Source organism: Limanda limanda, chromosome 4 (genome assembly GCF_963576545.1).
Source record: "Limanda limanda chromosome 4, fLimLim1.1, whole genome shotgun sequence".
Taxonomy (NCBI): Eukaryota; Metazoa; Chordata; class Actinopteri; order Pleuronectiformes; family Pleuronectidae; genus Limanda; species Limanda limanda.
Window position 1 is genome coordinate 10670153 of NC_083639.1, and position 20747 is coordinate 10690899.

The 20747-nt window shown below is 42.8% G+C and overlaps 1 protein-coding gene across 1 annotated transcript in view; it reads left to right on the forward strand.

Annotated features, from left to right (window-relative positions):
- The first annotated feature begins 892 nt into the window (after nt 1-892).
- dip2bb (disco-interacting protein 2 homolog Bb) overlaps nt 893-20747 on the forward strand; it is a 40136-nt gene continuing 20281 nt past the window's right edge. Inside the window, exons 1-3 of the mRNA XM_061069900.1 lie at nt 893-1149; nt 16176-16247; nt 18195-18347. Of these exons, the coding sequence (XP_060925883.1) occupies nt 1065-1149; nt 16176-16247; nt 18195-18347 (310 nt within the window). The 5' untranslated portion in view covers nt 893-1064. The remainder of the gene's footprint in view (nt 1150-16175; nt 16248-18194; nt 18348-20747) is intronic.

Sequence of the window (20747 nt, forward strand, 5' to 3'; positions counted from 1 at the left end):
TATATGCATAATGTGTTTTTTAAGTTCATATTGAATACAATGAAAGCAGAAACATGTGCAGGTGTCTTTGGTTTAGAAAACTGGCACCATTTTTTAAAAATAGGTTAAAATCTTTTTTTCTTCAAATAAATCTTGTTTACAAATTAGTTTTTATCCAAATGGTTAGAAAAAACATTGAAATATCAAATACCTTCAGGTATATATTTATTTCATTAGGGCCATTACAGACAGACAGTGGGGCCCTGTGTTTTGTACGTTTGTTTTGTTTTGTAGGAACCTTAGCCTTAATTTAAGGACTCTTGTTTGACTTTACTTCCCCTTAAAGATTATAAGGTATTAAAAGCTCTGTATTAAAAAAAAAATATATATATATTTCATATTTGTCTTGCCTTATGTAGGCTATATGTTTGTGCTTTTACGCTTAATTTACTTATTTAATTATTTATTTGCAGACATTCAGTCAGACTTGATGGGCTTGATTTGAGCAAAAACTTAAAATGACTTAATAAATCACTTCTCAATGGATGAATATTTCCATCAGTCTAATGCAGTAATGATAGAATTTAATATAATATGTATTGTCAGGAGGTATTGAAAACGTGATACAATAACATGTCTAGCTCCTGTAGTTTGCTCCCTGCAGGCTCTCCATCATATTGTAATAACCAACTTTGGTCATAGGTTATATTGACAAAATAGATCTTGCCCTGGTGAACCTCTGGATAAGCCACATCCAGATAGTCTGCAGCTGTGTGGGGGGGTGACAGGTGTGAGAAGTCCACCAGCAGGGGGAGCAGGGAGTCCGCCTGATCGCAGCCTCCTGTCACGGCACTCGCCAGCAGCAGGTCCGGTCATGTGACCGACTCACAGAGCGACTCTCCGGGCGAGTTGCTCCACAGTCATGGCGGAGTCGCGGAGCCGCGGAGATGGAGCGGTGAGGAGCAGCTCAGCGGCCGCTTGACTCTTCTCTCTCTCTCTCTCTCTCTCCACCTCGCTTCATGCTGGACTGTGGCTGCTGACGAACCCCCCCCCAGCTGCTGGTCGCCGCTGCTGCGCTTCCGACGATGGCCGACCGCGGCTTCGATCCGTCGGCTCTGCCCAAAGAGGTCCGGGACCAGCTGGCGGAGCTGGACCTGGAGCTGTCCGAAGGTAAGCGGGGCTGGAGCGGTGGGGTGGGGGGGGCTGGTGGTGGATGAGCAGAGAGTGAAAACAAGCACCGAAACAAACAGCCTGAGTCAGCTGCACTCCGAGCTGCAGTTAGATTAAAAACACACTGACCTCCTTTTCAAGCTGTCACTTCTCTATCAAGTGTTCTTCTTTGCTTTTATTCTACACATCTGTTATGATCTGCACAGGCTGTGACACACAAACGTGTTTTGTTTATATGCATACGCCTGCATGTTTGTTTTTATATTTCCCCTTCTGCACCCTCGCTGTGGTCCACATCCTCTCCCTCCATGTTTAGCGCACACATTGCTCCTCATCTCTATGAGCTTGTACTCTCCTGCAGATGAAAATGGGTCATGTCTGTGATCCCTCAGGCCTTGGGTGGCATCAGTGGACTCTACACGATGCTGCTCTCACAGCCTGAACCCTGCACTGCAGCTCATACAGCAGAGGGCCATTTGGTTTTTAGAAGAATGACTGTGGGAAATCAAAGAACTAAATAAGATGAATATGGTGCTGGCTGTTATGCAAGTCTTCCTCCTCACCCTGTGAATCACAGCGCAGGAGCTTGATTGGTGCTGTGCAGTTCCCAGGCGCCCGGGGGTGGATGAGTAATTTAATGTTTCACGTAGAAGAGCCAGGCATGGGGGAGAGAGACGTACAAACCCTGAAACCTGGAAGTGTCCGGCCCATGTGAGGAGGACAGGTGAGACTTCCAATCACAAGAGAGGAGGAGGTGGATCCAGTTTAGATTCATCACTGTGCCCACGGTCCGCCAATTTAATATCTCGGCCACGGAAGTTGTTTTCACCTTATTAGTTTGACTGTTTGGCTGTTTGTTGGTTGGTTGGTTGGATATATGCTTTTTATAAATCAGGGGCCATATAGGGGCCACAATTTACACAGAGGGGCTAAATGTTAGTCTAACTTACATGTACACTTCCTGATTCTGTAAGGAGCACATTTAAAGGGGACATATTATGCCCATTTTACCACAGTTGATATGGTTCATTGGGGTCTTAATGAAATGTCTGAAACATATTTTGGTCAAAATACCACAAGGATCATTTAAAACAGCAGCCTTTTTACCCTGTCTAAAACAGCCCTCCTCAGATTGACCTGTTTTGAGCTCACAAGCTAACGCTAGCTCCGGTGGTGATGATGGCGATGGTGGTCCAAGGCCATGTAGGGAGACTCCCTACATGGGTATGGTTTGACTATGACGTGTATTCTAGTCGTAATCCCATTGGACGCACTCTGGTGTATCGTTTCTGACATAGAGGAACCACAAAAAATCGCAGGAGTTGTTTTTTTTACAGAGTTTTTGGGACGGTAGACATGCCAGATACCCATATGAACGTGCAGAAGCACTACAAAAGTGGAATTTTCATAATATGTCCCCTTTAAGTCGCTCCTTGTTTGCTGTTAGCTCTACAGCTTTGAGCGAAACCATGCATCGTTGAATATATTATATAAAGCTTAGAAAATGATTGACAAATTGGTATGTAAGTTCGGTTGGTATTGTTTTTGTTGGTGGGTGCTTTGTTTAGAAAAAAAGACGACTGACAGGAAAAGGATACATCAGGGACCAATCAGATTTCAGCTGGGGCCAGTGCCCCCCTGGCCCCCACTCCTGTATCCACCCCTGGTCTGTTGGTTGGTTTGCCAGCAGCATCACTCCAAAACTACTTGACAGATTTCCATGAAACCTGATAAGATGGGACATGGGCAAAGAGAGAGACCCTTACATTTGGATGTGGATCCAGGTCATTTTTTATCACTTCCTTTAACATTGAACAATAGTGTATATTTTTTTTTTTGACGTTTTCACAGATTTCCCAATCTTCCACAATTTGGATTATGTTTTCATGATCTGCATTGCATTGGTTTAGCTGTAAGGCTTGATGGGTTTACGGGGACTGTTGGTCCTTGGCGGAGGTATGCGCTCTAATGATTGCCATTCTAGTTCCTTTAGAATCAGGAATGTTTGCTCTTCCATTCATAACAACGCTTTGAGATGTGTTGAAGATGTGAGCAGATAAACCAGCCGGCAGTACCCTCCACATAATCAGGTGTAGATCTCAATGACCCCATTCGGACCTGGTTTTAACATCCGTCCTGAGTGATCTGATCACAAGTGGACAGCTCTGAGTACATGAGTAAACACACAGGGTGAGGATTCTCCCTGTCAATTGTTCCGGGTGACTTTAGTATATATTTTTTTTGAACAATGTTTTTTTATTAATTTCCAATAAGAACCTACAAAACACATTGACACATACCACACAAGTTGCACAATGAAATGCAGGCGAACTTCACTGCATACACATACATACAAAAATAAATAAATAAATAAATAAAGATAAACACGCACACAAACATACATACCTAAGTAAAATAATAACAATAATAAATAAAATAAAATAAAAATGTCACACTCTATGACTTTAGTATATTTAGAAACAACCAACCTTGGGCCTTGTTTTCTAAAACTACAACTTTTTATATAACAAAAATAATACAGGCATCCTCTTTGCGATATTGTTTATACAATATTTCTGTTCATTCTGTTTAAAGTCAAACCTTCATCTTCCTTTTCCCACACTCTCAAACCCACAATCCTCCTCCTCCTCCTCCTCCTCCGCATAACATAGCAGTAGATACTACTCCCCTTAACAGCCTACTTGTTATGTGAAGTTAACAGTTTACCTCCACAGTACCTTTCTTGACATGGTGTCACAGGGAGTTGCTGTGGCAACTTTGATCTGAGCGGCAATGGAGTTTGTTCTGGTTAATAATAGACTGCGATTAACGCTGTGATAATGAGAGTGGATACTGGAGCAGGGGGATGTATGTTCACTGTACACTCAGCTCACTTAACATAGACCAGAGGCCGTGGAAGATGGGAAATCCCTTTGCACTCAGGAGGATGATCCAGTCAATAGACGGGACCTCCACCTCCTCAGTGGGTCTGGTCGTGTGTTTTTGACCGTTGTCCTGCTGAGTCATCAGACCTGGTCATTTCTTTGTTCTAGTGCATTTTAGTGATCAGGGGTCACACAGTGCTCCTGTCGACTTCTGCATCCATCGTGCTGCAGTCCAATCATCAATAAATGCCAGTGTGCCCGGCCCATAGCAGCACCATCACCATGTTTGACAGAGGAGCAGCTGACTTTGGATAATCATCACCCCGCTGCTTCCTCTTTCCATCATTTTGATAGAGGTTGAATTTTTGTTAAATCAGTGGGAATATTAATATGTCAGAACTCTATTGGTTTCTTTGTTTATGCTTTTGTGGCCTGCGACCAGTCTTTGCAGGGGTTTGCATCTTAGAGTGAATCCTCTGAGGATGAAGTCTTCTCTTGATTGTTGATGGGAAAAAAACATGTCCGCCCACATCCTGGAGACCATTCTTGACTTGCATAAAGGGCTTTTTCTTCACCATGCAAATTATTTTTTTCTGCTAATCCGCAAGTCTCAAGCTCCCCCGATCTATTTGGTTGTTTGATATTTTCCAGTTTTCCCTGTGCACATCTGCTTTTTCTTGTGTAGAATATATCCAGCTATTGATTCTGGCAAACTTGGGATATGACAGATTTCTTTTGAGCCTTTCTGCAACTCTCAGGTCTGAGCAACGTTTCAGATATGTTCTACATGATCTAACAGTCTCGTTTGCCACAGCAAGACAATATGACCCTAAAATGCAGCCAAAGAGCTTTTCAGGTCGAAGTGGTATATCCTCGATTGGCCCAGACCCAGTCACCTGATCTCACTCTGGCTGAGCGGCAGTTGGCTTGATGAAGTAGACTAATATCAGAGAGCGAGAGAGAGAGCGAGAGAAAGAGAGAGAGAGAGCGAGAGATCAAACAAGAACTGAAGGCGACTGCAGGGAAGCTCTGAGAGAGAACGAGACACAAAGATGTCTGTTGACGTCTGTGGGTAAAAGACTTCAGACAGTCACTGATGGAAAGGGATCTTCCCCTAAATACTGAATAACATGATTTTATTGGATTTCATATACATGTGCTTGTTGTGTAAAGGGCTGTATCTGGCACACAGCTCTTTCTATATTGTTGTAAATCTTTCAACATAAAACTAATACTAAGCAGTGAAATTTAACATCCATTATTTTATTTATAATTAAGCTCAGAGCTCACTGACCTGAGGCTAACTGTCTGGGTTGGATGTAGACGCCAGAAACAATAATAATCAGATATTTTACCTGATGATATACATTAATATAATTCTTCACATTTCGACTACACTTATGTTACATACGTGTGACTTGTGTTGTATCTGCTTTACCTGTTGCTTTTGCTCTTCTCTGATATAACGTATGTGAAGAGGTTAAAACACACAGCTAGCCAATCAGCAGTCGGCGTGAATAACACTTTAATCATCAAGTCATCCATGAACATGATTTGTGCCTGAGTTTTGTCAGGTAGACTCCAACCTGTAATAATGGTGAAGACAACTCCCATACTCCCACCTATTTGCCACGCGATCTCCTTTTTTATTGTTTTGATTGAAAGACTCCTAGTGGATGAATATTGTACGTTTAAATTATTAATTGATTGTCCAAATTGATCAACGCTGCTGGTTCTCATTGCATTCTCCTCATATATCTGTAGCATCCCAAGATTATAAACTTCACTACAGTCAGACCTGAGTTGAAGTCATGTGACTCGAGTCTGTTTCTCTTCTCTCAGTTTGGAAATGTCTAATTACTCTGGTCAGATTGTCTGTCTGGTTTATTGACTCACCCCTGAAAATTTCAGTGTGTTAAGGCTCAGGTGTGAGTTAGTGGTAAGACGACCCCCCCCCAGGGTGAGCGTCCTGCTGCTGCGGACTTGGCCCCAGTGGACCGTGGCTCTTTTACTCGTCACTGTCCAGATGTCCTGCTCCTGTATCCACATATTTACAGTGTGATGAAGCGCATTGGCCGTCTGCTCAGCCGCCCGCACTCGGCCCACGCGAGGCCGATGCCACAAGGCGAGCGGCAGCTGGTCGTCCAAAGACTCTGAAACCTTCTCATGGATATCTTTTACATGGCAACAATCGCCCCATTGTTGTGGCTATGGATGGGACGACCCCCGGCAACAAGCAGAGGAAAATATGCATCAGCAGTTTAATTTTTTTTGTTCACACTACACAGCAATAGTTGTCGAGAGCAGTTTGTGCACGTGTGTGTACATGGATGCAAATGTGTGACTCAACCGCCTAAAACCTCGCTGACTGGAAGGACACAAAGAAAGCCATTGAGGGGATCAAAGACTTGGAGCTTGAGCCGGACTGGAATCTAGAGCACTGAACCACAAGTGTTTAAGCTGCTCAGCCTCAGAGTGTGTGGCCATTGTCGGGTCTGCCACTCCTGTATTTGTTTTCGTGTGTGAATGTGACAAAGACGGATGGTGAAAATGACCAGAACCATTTAGTTTGAAAAGATGACGTACATTTCCAGTCCCCACCGTAACTGTCCAATCTCATAAGTGGACATGTAGATTTCCTGAGGACCACAGCGTCCGTCCTGCCGCCTGTCTGCGATGCTGCGGATGAGAGGCAGGTTTTCATCCCAGCAGCCTGCTCCATACTGAGAGGCAGAGAAATGAGAGATTACGTTCCTGCCTGTGTCTCTCAATCTAGGTCACAGAGCATCAGGGGGCAACACGCCTGGCTCATTTAGCCTGTGAGTCACACTGGGCCAGGACTGCTGCTGGGGATCTCTCCCTCTCCCCCCCGCCCTCACACCACCGCTGCCTTCTCTCGATCTGTCACTTTTCCCCTACTACTGGATTATTTTAGTTTCCCTTCCCTTCAAGATAAATACGATGCAGTCTTAAAGGGCAAGGCCGTTGTTATTCTGTATTCATCTTGCTTTCAAAGAGTCCCATGAAAAAAACAGTACCAAAAAATATGTTTGTCTTTCCTATGACTTATTGTACCTTCAAATTCCATAGCTTATCTGTGGCACTCATTCTTTAGCCCAGTATATTTAGCTGTAGAAAATAAATAAATATAAAAAGTGCAAATTTGTATTGTATACGAACACCTGCAAGAATCATTTACAGAGTGTTTTTATCGATTTTAAATACCAACGTAGGGGAATAAGCCTTTGGTTTTAGTGTTTTTGCAGAATTTGTTGACATTAAGACAGAAATTAGATGTTTTCAGTTTTGACCTTTAAAGCTGACAGGTTGAAAACCCCCACTGTGTGCTTTTGGCGTGTATGCATTGCTCTGCATTGCTCTGTGCATGTGTCCACATGCAGCAGTGACAGAAAGGAAGCTGGTTTAGCCTCTCTATTTAAAAGCTCATTAACTGATCCCCAGCCACAAGCTCCAGGCCACAGACTTGGTTTAACACCATTAGAAGAGAGAATCTTCTGCCACCTGTGTCACACAAAAGCACAACAGCAGGACTCATGTATTATTTTTTCGGGGGGAATGAATCATGAGTATTATGTAACACGTTATGTGTATAAATTTGCCGTACACGCAGACCCACACACACAAACACTGAAGCACTGTGCACAAAGGCAGACTAAATAATTTAGACTCGATCGCGCACCTTCACACAGACACGAGCCGAACGTCTCACTTTCACGTCCACAGTGAACTGCAGGTGGGCTCTCAACCTCTTCTCACTTTAAAGCTGTGCTTCTCTAAAACCTTTTAATAACTAGAAGCAACATTCTCTGACGTGTGTGTGTGTTTTTACTTCTGCAGCTTATCACTTAAAGTAAGTACTGAGAGAAATGACAGTGAGGCTGACAGAGTAGTAAGTACTGGTCAGGTCACTGTGTTGTTCACTGAATTATTGAGCAGTGCAGTCAGACCGCCTGCAGCACGTGTTTCAGCCCCTGAGAATCCACTGTCACTGAGTCCAGGTTTCTTTTCATCCTACACGTTGCTTTATCCTTGATGTCCAACTGACCCCCCCCCTCACTTAAACTGCTACTTTGTTTGTGAGTCTGTGTGCAGCTGAAGGGGCTGCAAGTAAAGACCATTTTCATCGTCAGTGGCTTAATATAATATACAAATTGGATGATCTGAGAAATGTCAAAAGACAATTGACAGAAATCTACCTTGACAAGAAGTGAACTATTTCCCTAATGGATTAATCATTCGTTTCAATTTGCAAGTGTGATTGTCAAAAACGGGTTGAATTGGTTCAAGCTTTTCAAATACAAGAATATTTTATGCAGAATATATTATGCAAAACTTTTTGGCAGATTATCCTTGCAACTTGGTAAAAGGATGTGGTATGTGTCTGGAAATGTTGGTTCATATCAGTATCAGAGGGTGGATCCTGTTTGCTCTATAGTGCCATTCAAGTTATGTTATATCATTATGCCTTGGTTTTAGACTGCTAGTCATCCAACTATACATTTTAAGACATTGTTGGCTCTTGGATGTTGTGAGGAACATATTTTGGACTAAACAATAAATATACTTGAAAGAAAATTGGCAGATGAATTCCAAAAATACATACTTTCTCTTGCTCAAGGTTATGCAATTAAATTGCTGGTTTTATTTGACTAACAGTCCGAAGCTAATTTATATTTAATTAACGATGATGTAAAACAGAAAAAACACTAAATCTTCATCTGTGAAGCTGGGCCGAGTGTAGTTGTAATGATGGTGCTGAGCTGTATTATGGTTTTAAATCTCATATTCCCTCATGCTACTCTACATGGACCTCGTTGCTGTGGACACGGCCCATGTGGTGCCCCAACACACACCCTGCCCCCATCACACACAAACACACACACACACACACACACACACATACACACACACACATAGGCACTCATACACACACACACACGCACACGCACTTTTGCGTTGTGCTTGTTTCATAAACCCTTTCCAGATTCAGACGGCCATATGTTGGAGCCACACATACAGTAATACAACTGAATTTTGTGCTAAGCTGTTAAAAACATTAGCTTGTCATCATTTTAACGGCTGCTCCACATGAATTTAGAGGATACATTTTGTGTGCAGGTGTGTAGGTGTGTGTATCCACTATTTGTCCTCCAGTTAAAACAAATGATTGACACCAGGCTTAAATTCCACTACTTTTAAATTAACAGCAGGTGTATGGATTTATATACATATCTACCAAAATCTGCTTGGTATTTACCAGTGGTCCGTCATATATTGAGGTTAAATGTTACATGTTGGAACTTGGCCCAGTCCAGCAACCTCCTTTGACTGAATGAAGGAGAATTGCACAATATGGAAGAGTGGAGTCAGTTTAATCCAATCTTCTAAACATATCGGGTTGGGAGAAAGTTGCTATTGACTTTGCCCAGTCTTCCTGCCCCAACTTCCTCCAAAAGAGCTGACGATGTGATCTCCGAAGTGAAATGAATACGTCACTTCCTGCCGCTTTCTGCTGCACCAGGCTGCAACACCCCTTGCCTAAATAAAGCAGAGGATTTGCTGCTGTTCTGAAAGCTACACTGTGAATTTGTGAAAGTCTGGGTTAAGTCGAGACACAAATCTCTGAACTTAACCTGCAGGTCATGTCTGAAAACGGTTGCAGAGTGTGTGGGCTGGGTCAGGAAGTGTCTCTGCTGCAGGCCTGATCAGCACACTACCACTGTGTTTAATAACCTGACTTCACTGAAGTGTTTGCTCACCTTGGAGCTACAAATTAAACAAGTGTCCTGAGCTTTGAAGCCTGCATTTGACACCCTCTATTGGTTTTAACACTGAAAAAACAAAGAATACCCACAGGATGTTCCACAGGGTTAAGCTCATACTTCATAGACATCCTTTTGGTATTGTTTTTATCACAGTCATGATTGTCACGGCCCACTCACAGTGTCACACACTGTTGCGTAAATCCCAAAGGGCGACATGCTTCAGTGGGTGTTATGTAGCGTTTGGAATAGCATTGTCGCTAAATGTTGAAGTGTGTGAAGTAGTGTTGGTGTGTCAGGTGTGTGTGAGCTACGCCTTCTTTTATTTTCACTCAAAGAGAAACATGGAAAGCAGCAGGTGGAGGGAAGCCACTGGCTGAGTCACGTTGGCTTCAGGAAAAGTATTGCACTTCTTTGCTATGCTGCCTTGTTACCCAGTAATTACCTCAACTGTGTTTGGGGGGAGGGGGAATTTTGACTGGTCCCCACAAATTCAATGGGTTGTTTGAGGGTTAAGATTGGGTTTTAGGGTTATGGTTAGAAAACGTTTTAGGATAGGTTAGGCATTTAATTGTGATGTTTAAGGTTAGGGTATGGGGGGCTAGGCAATGCATTATGTCAATGAGTCTCCTCAGAACTATAGAGAGACATTCATGTGCCTGTGTGTGTGTGTTTGTTTGAGTTTAATGAGTGCGCGGAGTGAAACATGATTCACTCAGTTACCTGAGTTGGCCACACCCTGCCTCCTGTTTCAGACAGAAAAATCACTAGAGACCTGCAGTGTGTGTGTGTGTGTGTCAGTGCTTAAGGCTCCAGAGCACCTCTTCCATTTACCAGTGCCTGTAATACCAGTTCCATTGTGTGGAGTTATTACTTGTTACTTATTGCACACACAGCCTCTTTTCGTGAACTGTTGTGCACGGTGAAAGACTCAATGTCTTCCTAGTGAGCACTTAAACTGTATATAAAATGTTTTTCAGGACACCTTGATTCTTTCCATGTGATGTAATGATTCAACCATAGAAGTGGGAGTCTGGAGTTTGACTTTTTCACTCTGTAAACATTATCACTTGAACGAGGAGCTGGAACAATCTGATCCCAGATGTTTACGATTTTGTAAAACTGTGTTGAATAAGAAAAATGTTCCTACCACAAAGAAACATAAAGGGAAATACAAATATAAACCATGAATACAGGGGTTATGGTCTAGATATGAGTAGGACTATCACCCTGAATGCCAGTCACATATACAAGTATACACATGCATAGACACACCTGTCATTACACATAAGCAGCTGTTGTTATTCATGATGACCCATATGATTGCAAAAGTCATTGCCATACCACTTTTTACATAGACTGCATGCTAAACAATGCACTGTATCACAAGTCAAATCTGATATAAGGGGGTTGATGTGCTCTTATTTTAATAACAAAAAATGTAAAGCTCCAATTCCTCACACTATCAAGACATACATCTGGAATATCCCTGTTGAATGCTGCCATCTTGGAGCCCCAGTCTGTGCAATAGTGATCGGTGGACAGCATACGGTTGTGGACCACTTCAGGTAATGATGCGGCACAAAATGGACGTGAGCCTTACGTTGCCTACTTGTCAAATACTTAATGTGGCCGAAATATCCCAAAACAAATGTATGTTCTGGTCTAGGTAAGGTGTTAATTTGGATGTGAACCTAAAGTGGCCAATGTGGTGGATGGTGAATTTGGCCCAAATAGCACAAAACAAGCCCATGTGGGTGATGCGGTATTGCTATGGCTTACTTGTGGCCTCGATCTGGCAAACCGGAGCGGACCGACCTAGTGCCATCATTCCACGCGGTATGTGGGCCGGATTAAAGTGTGACAGTGTGGGTCAAATCTGGGCCTAGGAAATTGCTTTGTGGGGATGGAGCCAGAGTATCGAGTTCCCGCCGACACATGCGCTCAACCACTTGTGGGTTGAAGTGGTTGAGCGCACCCAGAAATGAAAATTCACTCATTATCTACTCACCCCTGTTCCAGTGGGGGTGGAGTGTTTGATTCCACAAAACACTTTTGGAGTTCCAGGGGCAGTGTAGCTAATTAGTGACCTGTCTTCAGACGTAATAAAACAACAGAAACAAACACAACATACCTCCCTACTGCTCCTGTGTCGCAGGTTAAAAGTCCAAGTGGCTGTCCCTTTAAAGGGACTCTCACCTTTGTTGCATTTTTACACTTTTTTTGGATAAGGTTAAATTGGTATTAATAAGGTAATGACACTCTAAAATGCAAGACAGACCCACCAGGAGTAAAAACAAACAATTATTTCACTCTCATAATATTTAGTGAAAACTTCAACCAATAAAATTCTTCGGACCGAAGGACCTTATTGGCCGACAGACCTGTCTGTTTGCTGCATGGACATGCAGGTTTTCCGTCTGCTTCTTGTGGCGCATTCGGGCCCGCGTCACCATGTCCTATCGACTGAACTGGAGGAGGCAGGATGTATGGGACCTGTGCTGCCCTTGGACACCAGCTGGCGATTGAGATACTTTTGTTTTACGTTTGAAATTAACGTCAGCTTCTCTGACAGAAAACGTGTGTGTGTGTGTGTGAAAGAGAGAGATATACATATGCATCTACCTACCTTTTTGCTGCTGTGTGTGAATGTGTGGACGAGTTGAGTGGGTGACGTCTTGGCGGACTTGCTGGTGAGAAGAGGCCGCTGGGAGCTTTCAGGGGGATGTTTGTTCACCAGATAAAGATGTGCCGGGTCTTTCGGCTTCAGGAAAGTAAACAACCCTCCAGAGCCCCCACCCTCCTTTCCTTCCCATGAAAATAACACAACTCATATCAACACATATAGAGAGGACACAGCCCAACACAGAGGGGGAACAATCCTCTATTATGGACCTCAATATTTCAGTCTGCTCCAGAAGTCCCATGACCATAACCAGTCTAATATCTTAACATGTGTCCGATCATTTTCAGGATTGACATGTGTTTGTTTTCACGAGAAAGCAACTGAGGGAAAGGAAAAAACAGAGACGGAGAATAGAGGTCGGTAGCTAATTACTATTCAGACAGAGTGCCTGTGGGGTGGAAGGAGGGAGAGACAGCGAGAGAGAGCAGGCAACTCACATAAACCAGGGTTTGCAAGCGTGAGTGTGTGCGGTGCGGGGAGAAGACACAGCTTTGATGTTTCTCCGTCTAGTGGGGTAAAAAACCTTCTCTCTGAGGTGACCGAAACTGTGGAATAAAGGCGGAGGAGGAGAGCGGTGGCGGCCTCATGCAAACCCTGACTGTAACAGAAAGGAAAGGGTTTGATTGTGACCTCCATCATCTGAAGTGACATGAGTGGGTAGCTGTGAGAGAAGTGGGTTAACAAGTGGGACTCTCCCCTCATCACCTCAGTGGAGCTGTGCTCTGCCTCTCGAGCTAATCTGGGACCGTTCATTAAACAGACAGGGACAGATTCCCGTCTTAGATTTTACATAAATTAGAGAAAATAATTTTTTCACATACAGAAGAGGAAGCTCAGGCCCCCAAAAAAAGCAAAAGTAGTCAAAGTACTTCTGTCACTTCCTCCACCAAGGAGGTTATGTTTTCACCTCTGTGATGAAATGAACTGATGCAAGCATTTTCTCATGCAGATGACAAAGCCCTGGCCCGTGTGCAGGGAATTTAAAAAAGAAAAGCGAAAATAACAAAATGGCCTCTCTCTTTTTTCTTATTTGCAAATTTTGGCCCATTTTGATTTCATGTGTGTGTTCACCTGTAGTTCACTGATGGAATGTAGCTTTTCAAAAGATTTAACTCTTGAGCTCCCACTGCTGCAGCCTGGGTCGGATGATATAAGCATACAAAACAGATGAATTTCAAATCATCCAGATGGAAGAGTGATTACTTTGAGGTTCATTTATTGCCACACCAGCCCCTCCCCCATCACTGATTCCACCTCTCTCTCTCTCTCTATCTCTCTCTCTCTCTCTCTCTCTCTCTCTCTCCCCCTCTCTCTCCCTCTGTCTCTGTGTTTCTGCAGAAACTGCCTGTTCACATGAGCTAAAAATACATCATGTGACTGAGCGAGGCCAACTGTACCATTCATGCATTACTTATGGAAGTGTTTGCTTTATCTCCATTTTGCTCTGTAGAAAGAGCCTCAGTCCTTTAGAAGATGTACTTTGTTGGGTGGGCTCTTAACCCAAAGGAACATGAGTATGTTAGTTTCTATCAGCTTGTCTGTGTTGCAGCAGTGCGTTGGTTTAACCATGTAGATGTCTGCTGGAACATGGTTTTGTTGTCGACACAACACTGTTGAGATGTGTGAGGTGTTAAGATTTAACACTCCAAGTCAAAACGATCAGCCAGTGTGTAATTGTGTCTGTGTGTTGTCTTGAGTCATTTCCAGGTTGATATGAAGTTTTGTCTTATTGGATTACAAATAACTGTCAAATACAATGACCCTAACTCTAAGCAAACAATACTAATGACTAGAAGGGCGCTCATCACCTCCACCAAGGACCAACAGTCCCCTTAAATTCAATCAGGCCTCATTAAACTGCACAAGCTCCTAAATATCAATTACCTTTCTGATTGTTTTCATCAAGACCCTTGAGTTATTCTATGGGAAATCAGTGAAAATCTCTGTTAAAGAAAGTAAAATAAAAAATAAATCCTGCATCCGGTCTCTGATCTGCTCCTAAATTAATTGGGTTCTTTGTGGCCCCCTGTCCCGTCCCTGACATCCTTGGAAGAGGTAATCAACAATAGTCAGGCCCGTGTGTGTCTCACTGAGTATCAATATAAGTCATGTAGAGACAAATGATCGTCCGAACATAATCATGAATCATTTATCAGATAATCATATAGCAGCCAACCTCTATCGTTTTTCTGCCTGGTTGGACCTTCATAGTGACATGACTGTGTTTTCAGATTTACTTTGAATTACTTTAGCTGTTACAATGTTATCATAACTGGCAGAGAGGAGAGCTAAATGTGGCAATAAGACCAAAATTGAAATCATTCCTCAGTATTGTGACTGAATTCAGCTGTAGGACTGTTCTCTCTGTGTCGGTGTACCAGGAAATGCTTACCTAATCTCTGTTGTCCTCTGTGGTGTAACTGGGAAAAGACACTATTGTTATCAGACGGCTTCAACCTTTCATCGCTGGGCATGTCAGCTGTCATATTTCCCATCAGGGATCAAAGCTCACAGCGCTGGGCGACGATACAGCTACAGAGGGAGTCACCTGTCACAAAGACCACTATCACTAAAGACACAACAACACAAACCTGATACAGAATCAGGCTGGTTTTAGGCTCTGCTCTCAATCTACCCTCCGACATTCTTGTAGATACTGTAAGTCTCAGTATGACAATGATGGAGATGAGGTCTGAGAGCAGCCAATGGCGGGAGGACTCACTCCCTCACCCACTCAGTGAATCATCATTGGTTAGTAAGTGAGTGGATTTTTTTGTGTGTGTCTGAATATCTCACAGCTTTGCCCACACTGGAGTTTGGCCGAGTCACTGCATGGCTTCAGGGCCATCGAGGAGCCCAGTCCGCCCGGGTCAGGTCTGGTGGGGCAGCGGGGGGGGGGCAGATGGGCTGTCGGCGGGAGGGAGACAGAGAGGGAGGGGTAGAGGGGGACACTTTTCTCGCCGCTCGCTTGAGGCTCAGGACTCCTCTTCTGTCCTTTGTCACTCAAGTCTCTCACCTCACCTCTCTCTCCTCTGTTCTCTCGTCATCCCCCTTTTTTATCTCCCCGTGCCTCCCACCTTTCTTGCCTCAGCCTTCGTGCTGGTTTTTTCTCTCTGCGTCTATGAATCATCCCATCTCCTGCCCACACTTCCGCAAGTTTCCAAATTTAGCCCTGTTTTTCTCCCTCCGTTTCATAATTAAGGCTGGAACCGATCCACATCGTCGACGCCATCGGCCATCTCTGGAGATGCCTGCGTCCATCTGTGTTTCCATCTCCATCCTCCTTTATTCATTTTTTGTTGTTGTTCTTTTTTTTAACCGCTCTGTTTCCTCTGTGTTGCTCTCTCCCTCCTCTATGATCATTCCTGTGTTTGAACAGGTGGTGATTTCTCTCATTCAGGCACATCAGAGAAAGTAGATCAGTACAGAGGTGTTGAGTTCCTCATCAAACGATGGAGAGAATACTTGAATGAGTCTTGTTTCTTTTAGATAGGATCTCACTGTCAATCTGTGGTGGGGGGGGGGGGTGTTTTATCGAGAGAAAAACAAATGTGCCTCCTTGTAGTGTGGAATGGGGAAAGGCTGACAACAAGATGTTGCTCATCAAAGTGTTGTGTTTAAAACTGTTCTTTTTCATATATCAGTCTGTAAAAAATGTGTTTCTGTTTTCAGGTGACATTACACAGAAGGGCTACGAGAAGAAAAGGATCAAACTCCTGGCTCCCTACATCATCCACGCTCCAGGTAAACCTGTTATGGAAGGTGTCTGGAATCTGGTGAAAGGAGAACTCAGGCAGCAGCTGAAAGTTTTAATGTAGACTTGATGCATCAAGAAGAACAGAAGGTGGAACAATATAGCAACGCCAACAGAGTAACATGAGCAATTGTCACCCCCAAGTCTGAAGATGTCTCCCACAGCATCCCCATATCTCTCCCTCTACTTGCGTCACCCATTCTAACAGCAGATCCATGAAAGGCTAGAATTGCTGTCACTCTCTATGTTACATGTAGCTGTTCGCATCCTATTGGACAGTTAAGCCTAAAGTATGGATTTCTAAATCACATTGTGTCCTTAAGTCTTTCTACTGGTGAAATACACTTGAGAGTTAAAGTTGGTGCTTCTCAATCTGGTGCATGTGAGTTAGATATGAAAGTCCCTAAACTCGACACTACATTGCACTTTTGGTTGGTTCTTTATCTATAACCTGACCTTGGGTACTGCTCAGAGAGAGAAGAGAGTGTGTGTGGAATTAGACAGTCACTATTCTCCTGTACAGATATAATATACATTATTTAAATAATATATAGTGGCATATATAGTAATGTGTGAGGATGGTCAAAAATTCCTTATCAAAACCCACATGTGCTGTGTCCGAAATCACCCACTCAACCACTAACCCTTAATTCACTGTATAGTTACATCTGGAAAAGAAAAGAACACTTTCAGACACAACATCATTGTCGCAGGATTATGATGAACAACTACAACACAACGTTGGCTGGTAGAAAATCCCACAATTTATTTAAAATACAAAGTATTACTACCTTCCTCACGTATTTACTTTTGTAAGACAGGTCAGGCTGTTCCTGCTGTCCTCTCTCATCTCTCCTCTCCACCTTGAGAGCAATGCACGATGGTATATATTGCTCGGTTTGTGACCATTGGTTGAAAACTTCTTTTCACAATCCATCGTGGGAAATGTTGAGTCCACTATATGTGGTATAAATAAATACACAGCACTACGAAATAGATTGCTCACTAAATAGTGGACATTATAGTGACAATATTAGCAAACGTAACATCTCTCTGTTTTTTTCTTTACAGCATATTAAAGAGCACTGTGTTACAACCAATAAGAGAAATGTTTTGTCTGGTTCTGATTTTCATTGATTGTCAGTGTCTGTGACAGGGTTACATAAATTCATACGACTGCCTGCTGTCAGTTACGATGCTCCATAAACCTTGTTGACAATGTATTATTATAACAATGGTTATTTCAACCTGGGCCTCACACTGTTAATGTACTTAACAAACAAAACATCTTAACCTGACTGCATTTTATGATAATTGTTTGACATGTGAATTAGATGCACAGTTAATGTTCTGTAGTGGCTGTTTCTCTAAATGTCACTGGGAGATGACCAAAGGATGCTCACTGCTGCCTCCTAGTGGTCCCTACCTCTCACGAATGAGGGGATATGAATCCTAATGAAGCACTGGTGTATTTCTGCAGGGCTCTGAGAGGAGCCGCAAACCACTAAACAAACTGCAAGTTAGGCTGAGGTCTGAGGTACAGAGAATTTGGCCAAATTCCCAATGAGAAATTATCATTTAATTTAACATGGACTGGTTTTTTTCATGACTCAGTTTTTACCACACAGTATTGCATATAGTAAAAAAAAATACATATACACTTAAATTCCAATAAACCAGCTGTCGTTGCAATTTATCTATTAATTCATTCATTGGTCTTTGAAATGAATTTGGGATAAAACCTTTTAATATGTATTATCATTACTATTATTCATAGTTAAAACAACAATAAAACAAATATTTGATAGAACAAAAAGAACAGAAAGAAAAAATCAACCGACTGCAAGAAAAGTTATTATTTTCAACAAATACACATTGTTTTTATGAAAACTATTCATTTACTTATTTATTAATATACCTTTTATTTTCTTTCACAGTGGTGCCGCCCCCTCAGAATGACGTGCTGCCTCCCCCTCCCAGTTCGTCCTCCAGCCACGGCCCTCCTCCGTCCAGCTCGTCCCGGTACCGAGAACGTCGCTCCCGCAAAGCACATCGGGGCGGAGGAACCAGGGATGACCGTTACAGATCAGGTCAGCAAGAACTCAAACATTACAAGACTCTTTCCGAAACGTAAAACACCACTGATGCACCAGTTAGTGAAATGTAGTATCCTATGATGAGTTCACAGTCCTCAAATTAAACTACACCGACTTCACTTGTTTAGCCAGCCTGTTTTTTAGCCTAGATGTGTGTGTGTGTGTGTGTCCTGCAGCTGGGGAGCCCTTCAGTGTGAGGAGCCTTGCTCTGTGAAAGCAGAGTGATGTCACTGCCTGGCTATGTGTGAGAAGGCTGTGTGGAGAACAGGGGGAATACTGATCTGGTGGGGAAAACCTGCAGTGGGGAGGTTAAAGGAAAACAGCAGTAGAGCAGAGGTGAAAGAGCATGTGAGAAGAGTTATTGTGTCTACTGAGCTGACCCTGAAAGCATCCTCCCTCCACATCGGCCCACACCCAGCTGTTTTGAGCCTTTTCAATCTGAAACCCCCCTCAAACTTCGGCATGATATAAACCAGGCGGACGAGAGTCAATCACTTAAACTGGAGAAATGAAGATGTTTCAGTTGTAAAAAGAATCTGAATTAGATGATGGATTAGAGCTTGGGAAGTTCAGGGAGCTGGACTTTAAAGGCAAAACTAGTAGGTGGAGGAAGATAACGGTTTGTAAGGAGTTTATTAACAAGGTATTTGAAAGTGCACAGACAGCTGGATGTCAGGGTCGAGGAGAGGGGATTGTTCCAGGTGTCATGGTTCCAGAGTCCAGACTTAACAGGCAGATAGCTTTTGAGTCCAAAAACCGTTCCTAGACAGGGAGCCAGGTGATCGTGTGCAGAACACGTATTATAAGTAGAGTAATAAATCTTCCTAGTGAGAGACCGAAGCAGCTGTAGCGTGTCTGCCACCAACGACCTGAGTCTTGTGGGATGAACCGGTTCTTATGCTGGATCTGGTTTGAGGAGCAGATTAGGCAATATGGCTCAGGAGTAGAGATGAATAGGAGGGAAAACCGGAAACCACGCCCAAGCAGACACTCACGAATACAAGCACAGACAGCACAGGAAACCAAGGCAACAGGGTGTAATTCCAACGAAATCAGTCAAGGCACAATTTACAAATACATGACTAAACGCAATGAGGAGCTGTGCTGAAATGTACTGAAAGAAAGTAGTGCAGCTTTGTCTTGGGTTTCCACAGTTCAGAGTAAAAGTAAAGTTTTGTCTGACTGATGGGTTGAAAGAATCATCCTGGAGGAGACGAGCATCAAACAAGGACGAGAGAGATGATGAACAATTTGTCATAAAATGAGTGTGCCTTCCATTTTTCTGTGTCAACTATGTTGTACAGTTCAAGTGGGGAACTGGAAGGTTGTCAGCAGTCAAGTGTTCAAAATCACTCCCTCGTTCGTTCATTCACTACTCCTCATATTTTACAATAAGTACTAGTTAGAAGTTAACTGAGTTTCCACAACGTAGGAGTAATTATCATTTCTCTGCATCGATGTAGTAAATGCTAAATCCACTGTATCTAAAGACATATTGCACATTTAAATACAATTTGAGTTATAAACTAAATGATATCACTGTACTGTGATGAAACCCATTCATAGTGGCATTCATATCAAATGTCTTACCACATTTATAAACATTTAACAATTCATGGGTTGAGCACGGCTCAACCTGACACCCAGTGTTTCAATGTTGGACCTTGCAAAGCTAATGTTGACATAGAGTTTGGTGTCTCTCACACCAGGAAGTTTATCACCTGAGATACAGCCAACTGCTGTGTACCTTTGCATATCTTTGATTCTCACTCAGTTCAACAGAAAGTGATTTGTTTTTTTATATCCGTCATTTAGCCTACAATCACTTATATAGATGGCTTGACCTTAATGGAAACAAAAATTATGATAAGATTGAATCAAACTTACATTACATCAGCTATCATGTCAATTAGTTAAAAGTTAAGGAATCACCAAAGGGATCACCTTTCATCTGGATGAGGCAAACATGATTCATATCAAATTTCATGAAATCCATCCAATATGTTGGTTGTTAAGGAATTTAACAAAAATGTTGACACAACCAAATGATGGCGCTGACAGACTGAACCACGTTGTCATACACAGAACCACATCGCTAGAAAAGCAAAGAGGTGAGAAATGACAAAACGCTGGAGCAATAAGAAACAAAGTAAAGAGCTTATGGCTGCAGAGTCATTTAATTGCCTCTCATCACCTGTAGCTTCCTGCAGTTAGTTCTACTCTGACTCCACCTGTCAGCACTGACTTCCCCACAATGCACTGTTGACTGTTTATTTGATGTTCTTGTTTCTAGGGGATTCGCCAGAGATTAATCTGCTTAAAACTATTCCACTGACTCAGATTCAGAAGAAAGACAATATTAGATTTTGGGCTTTAGCTGCGTGTGTCAAACAC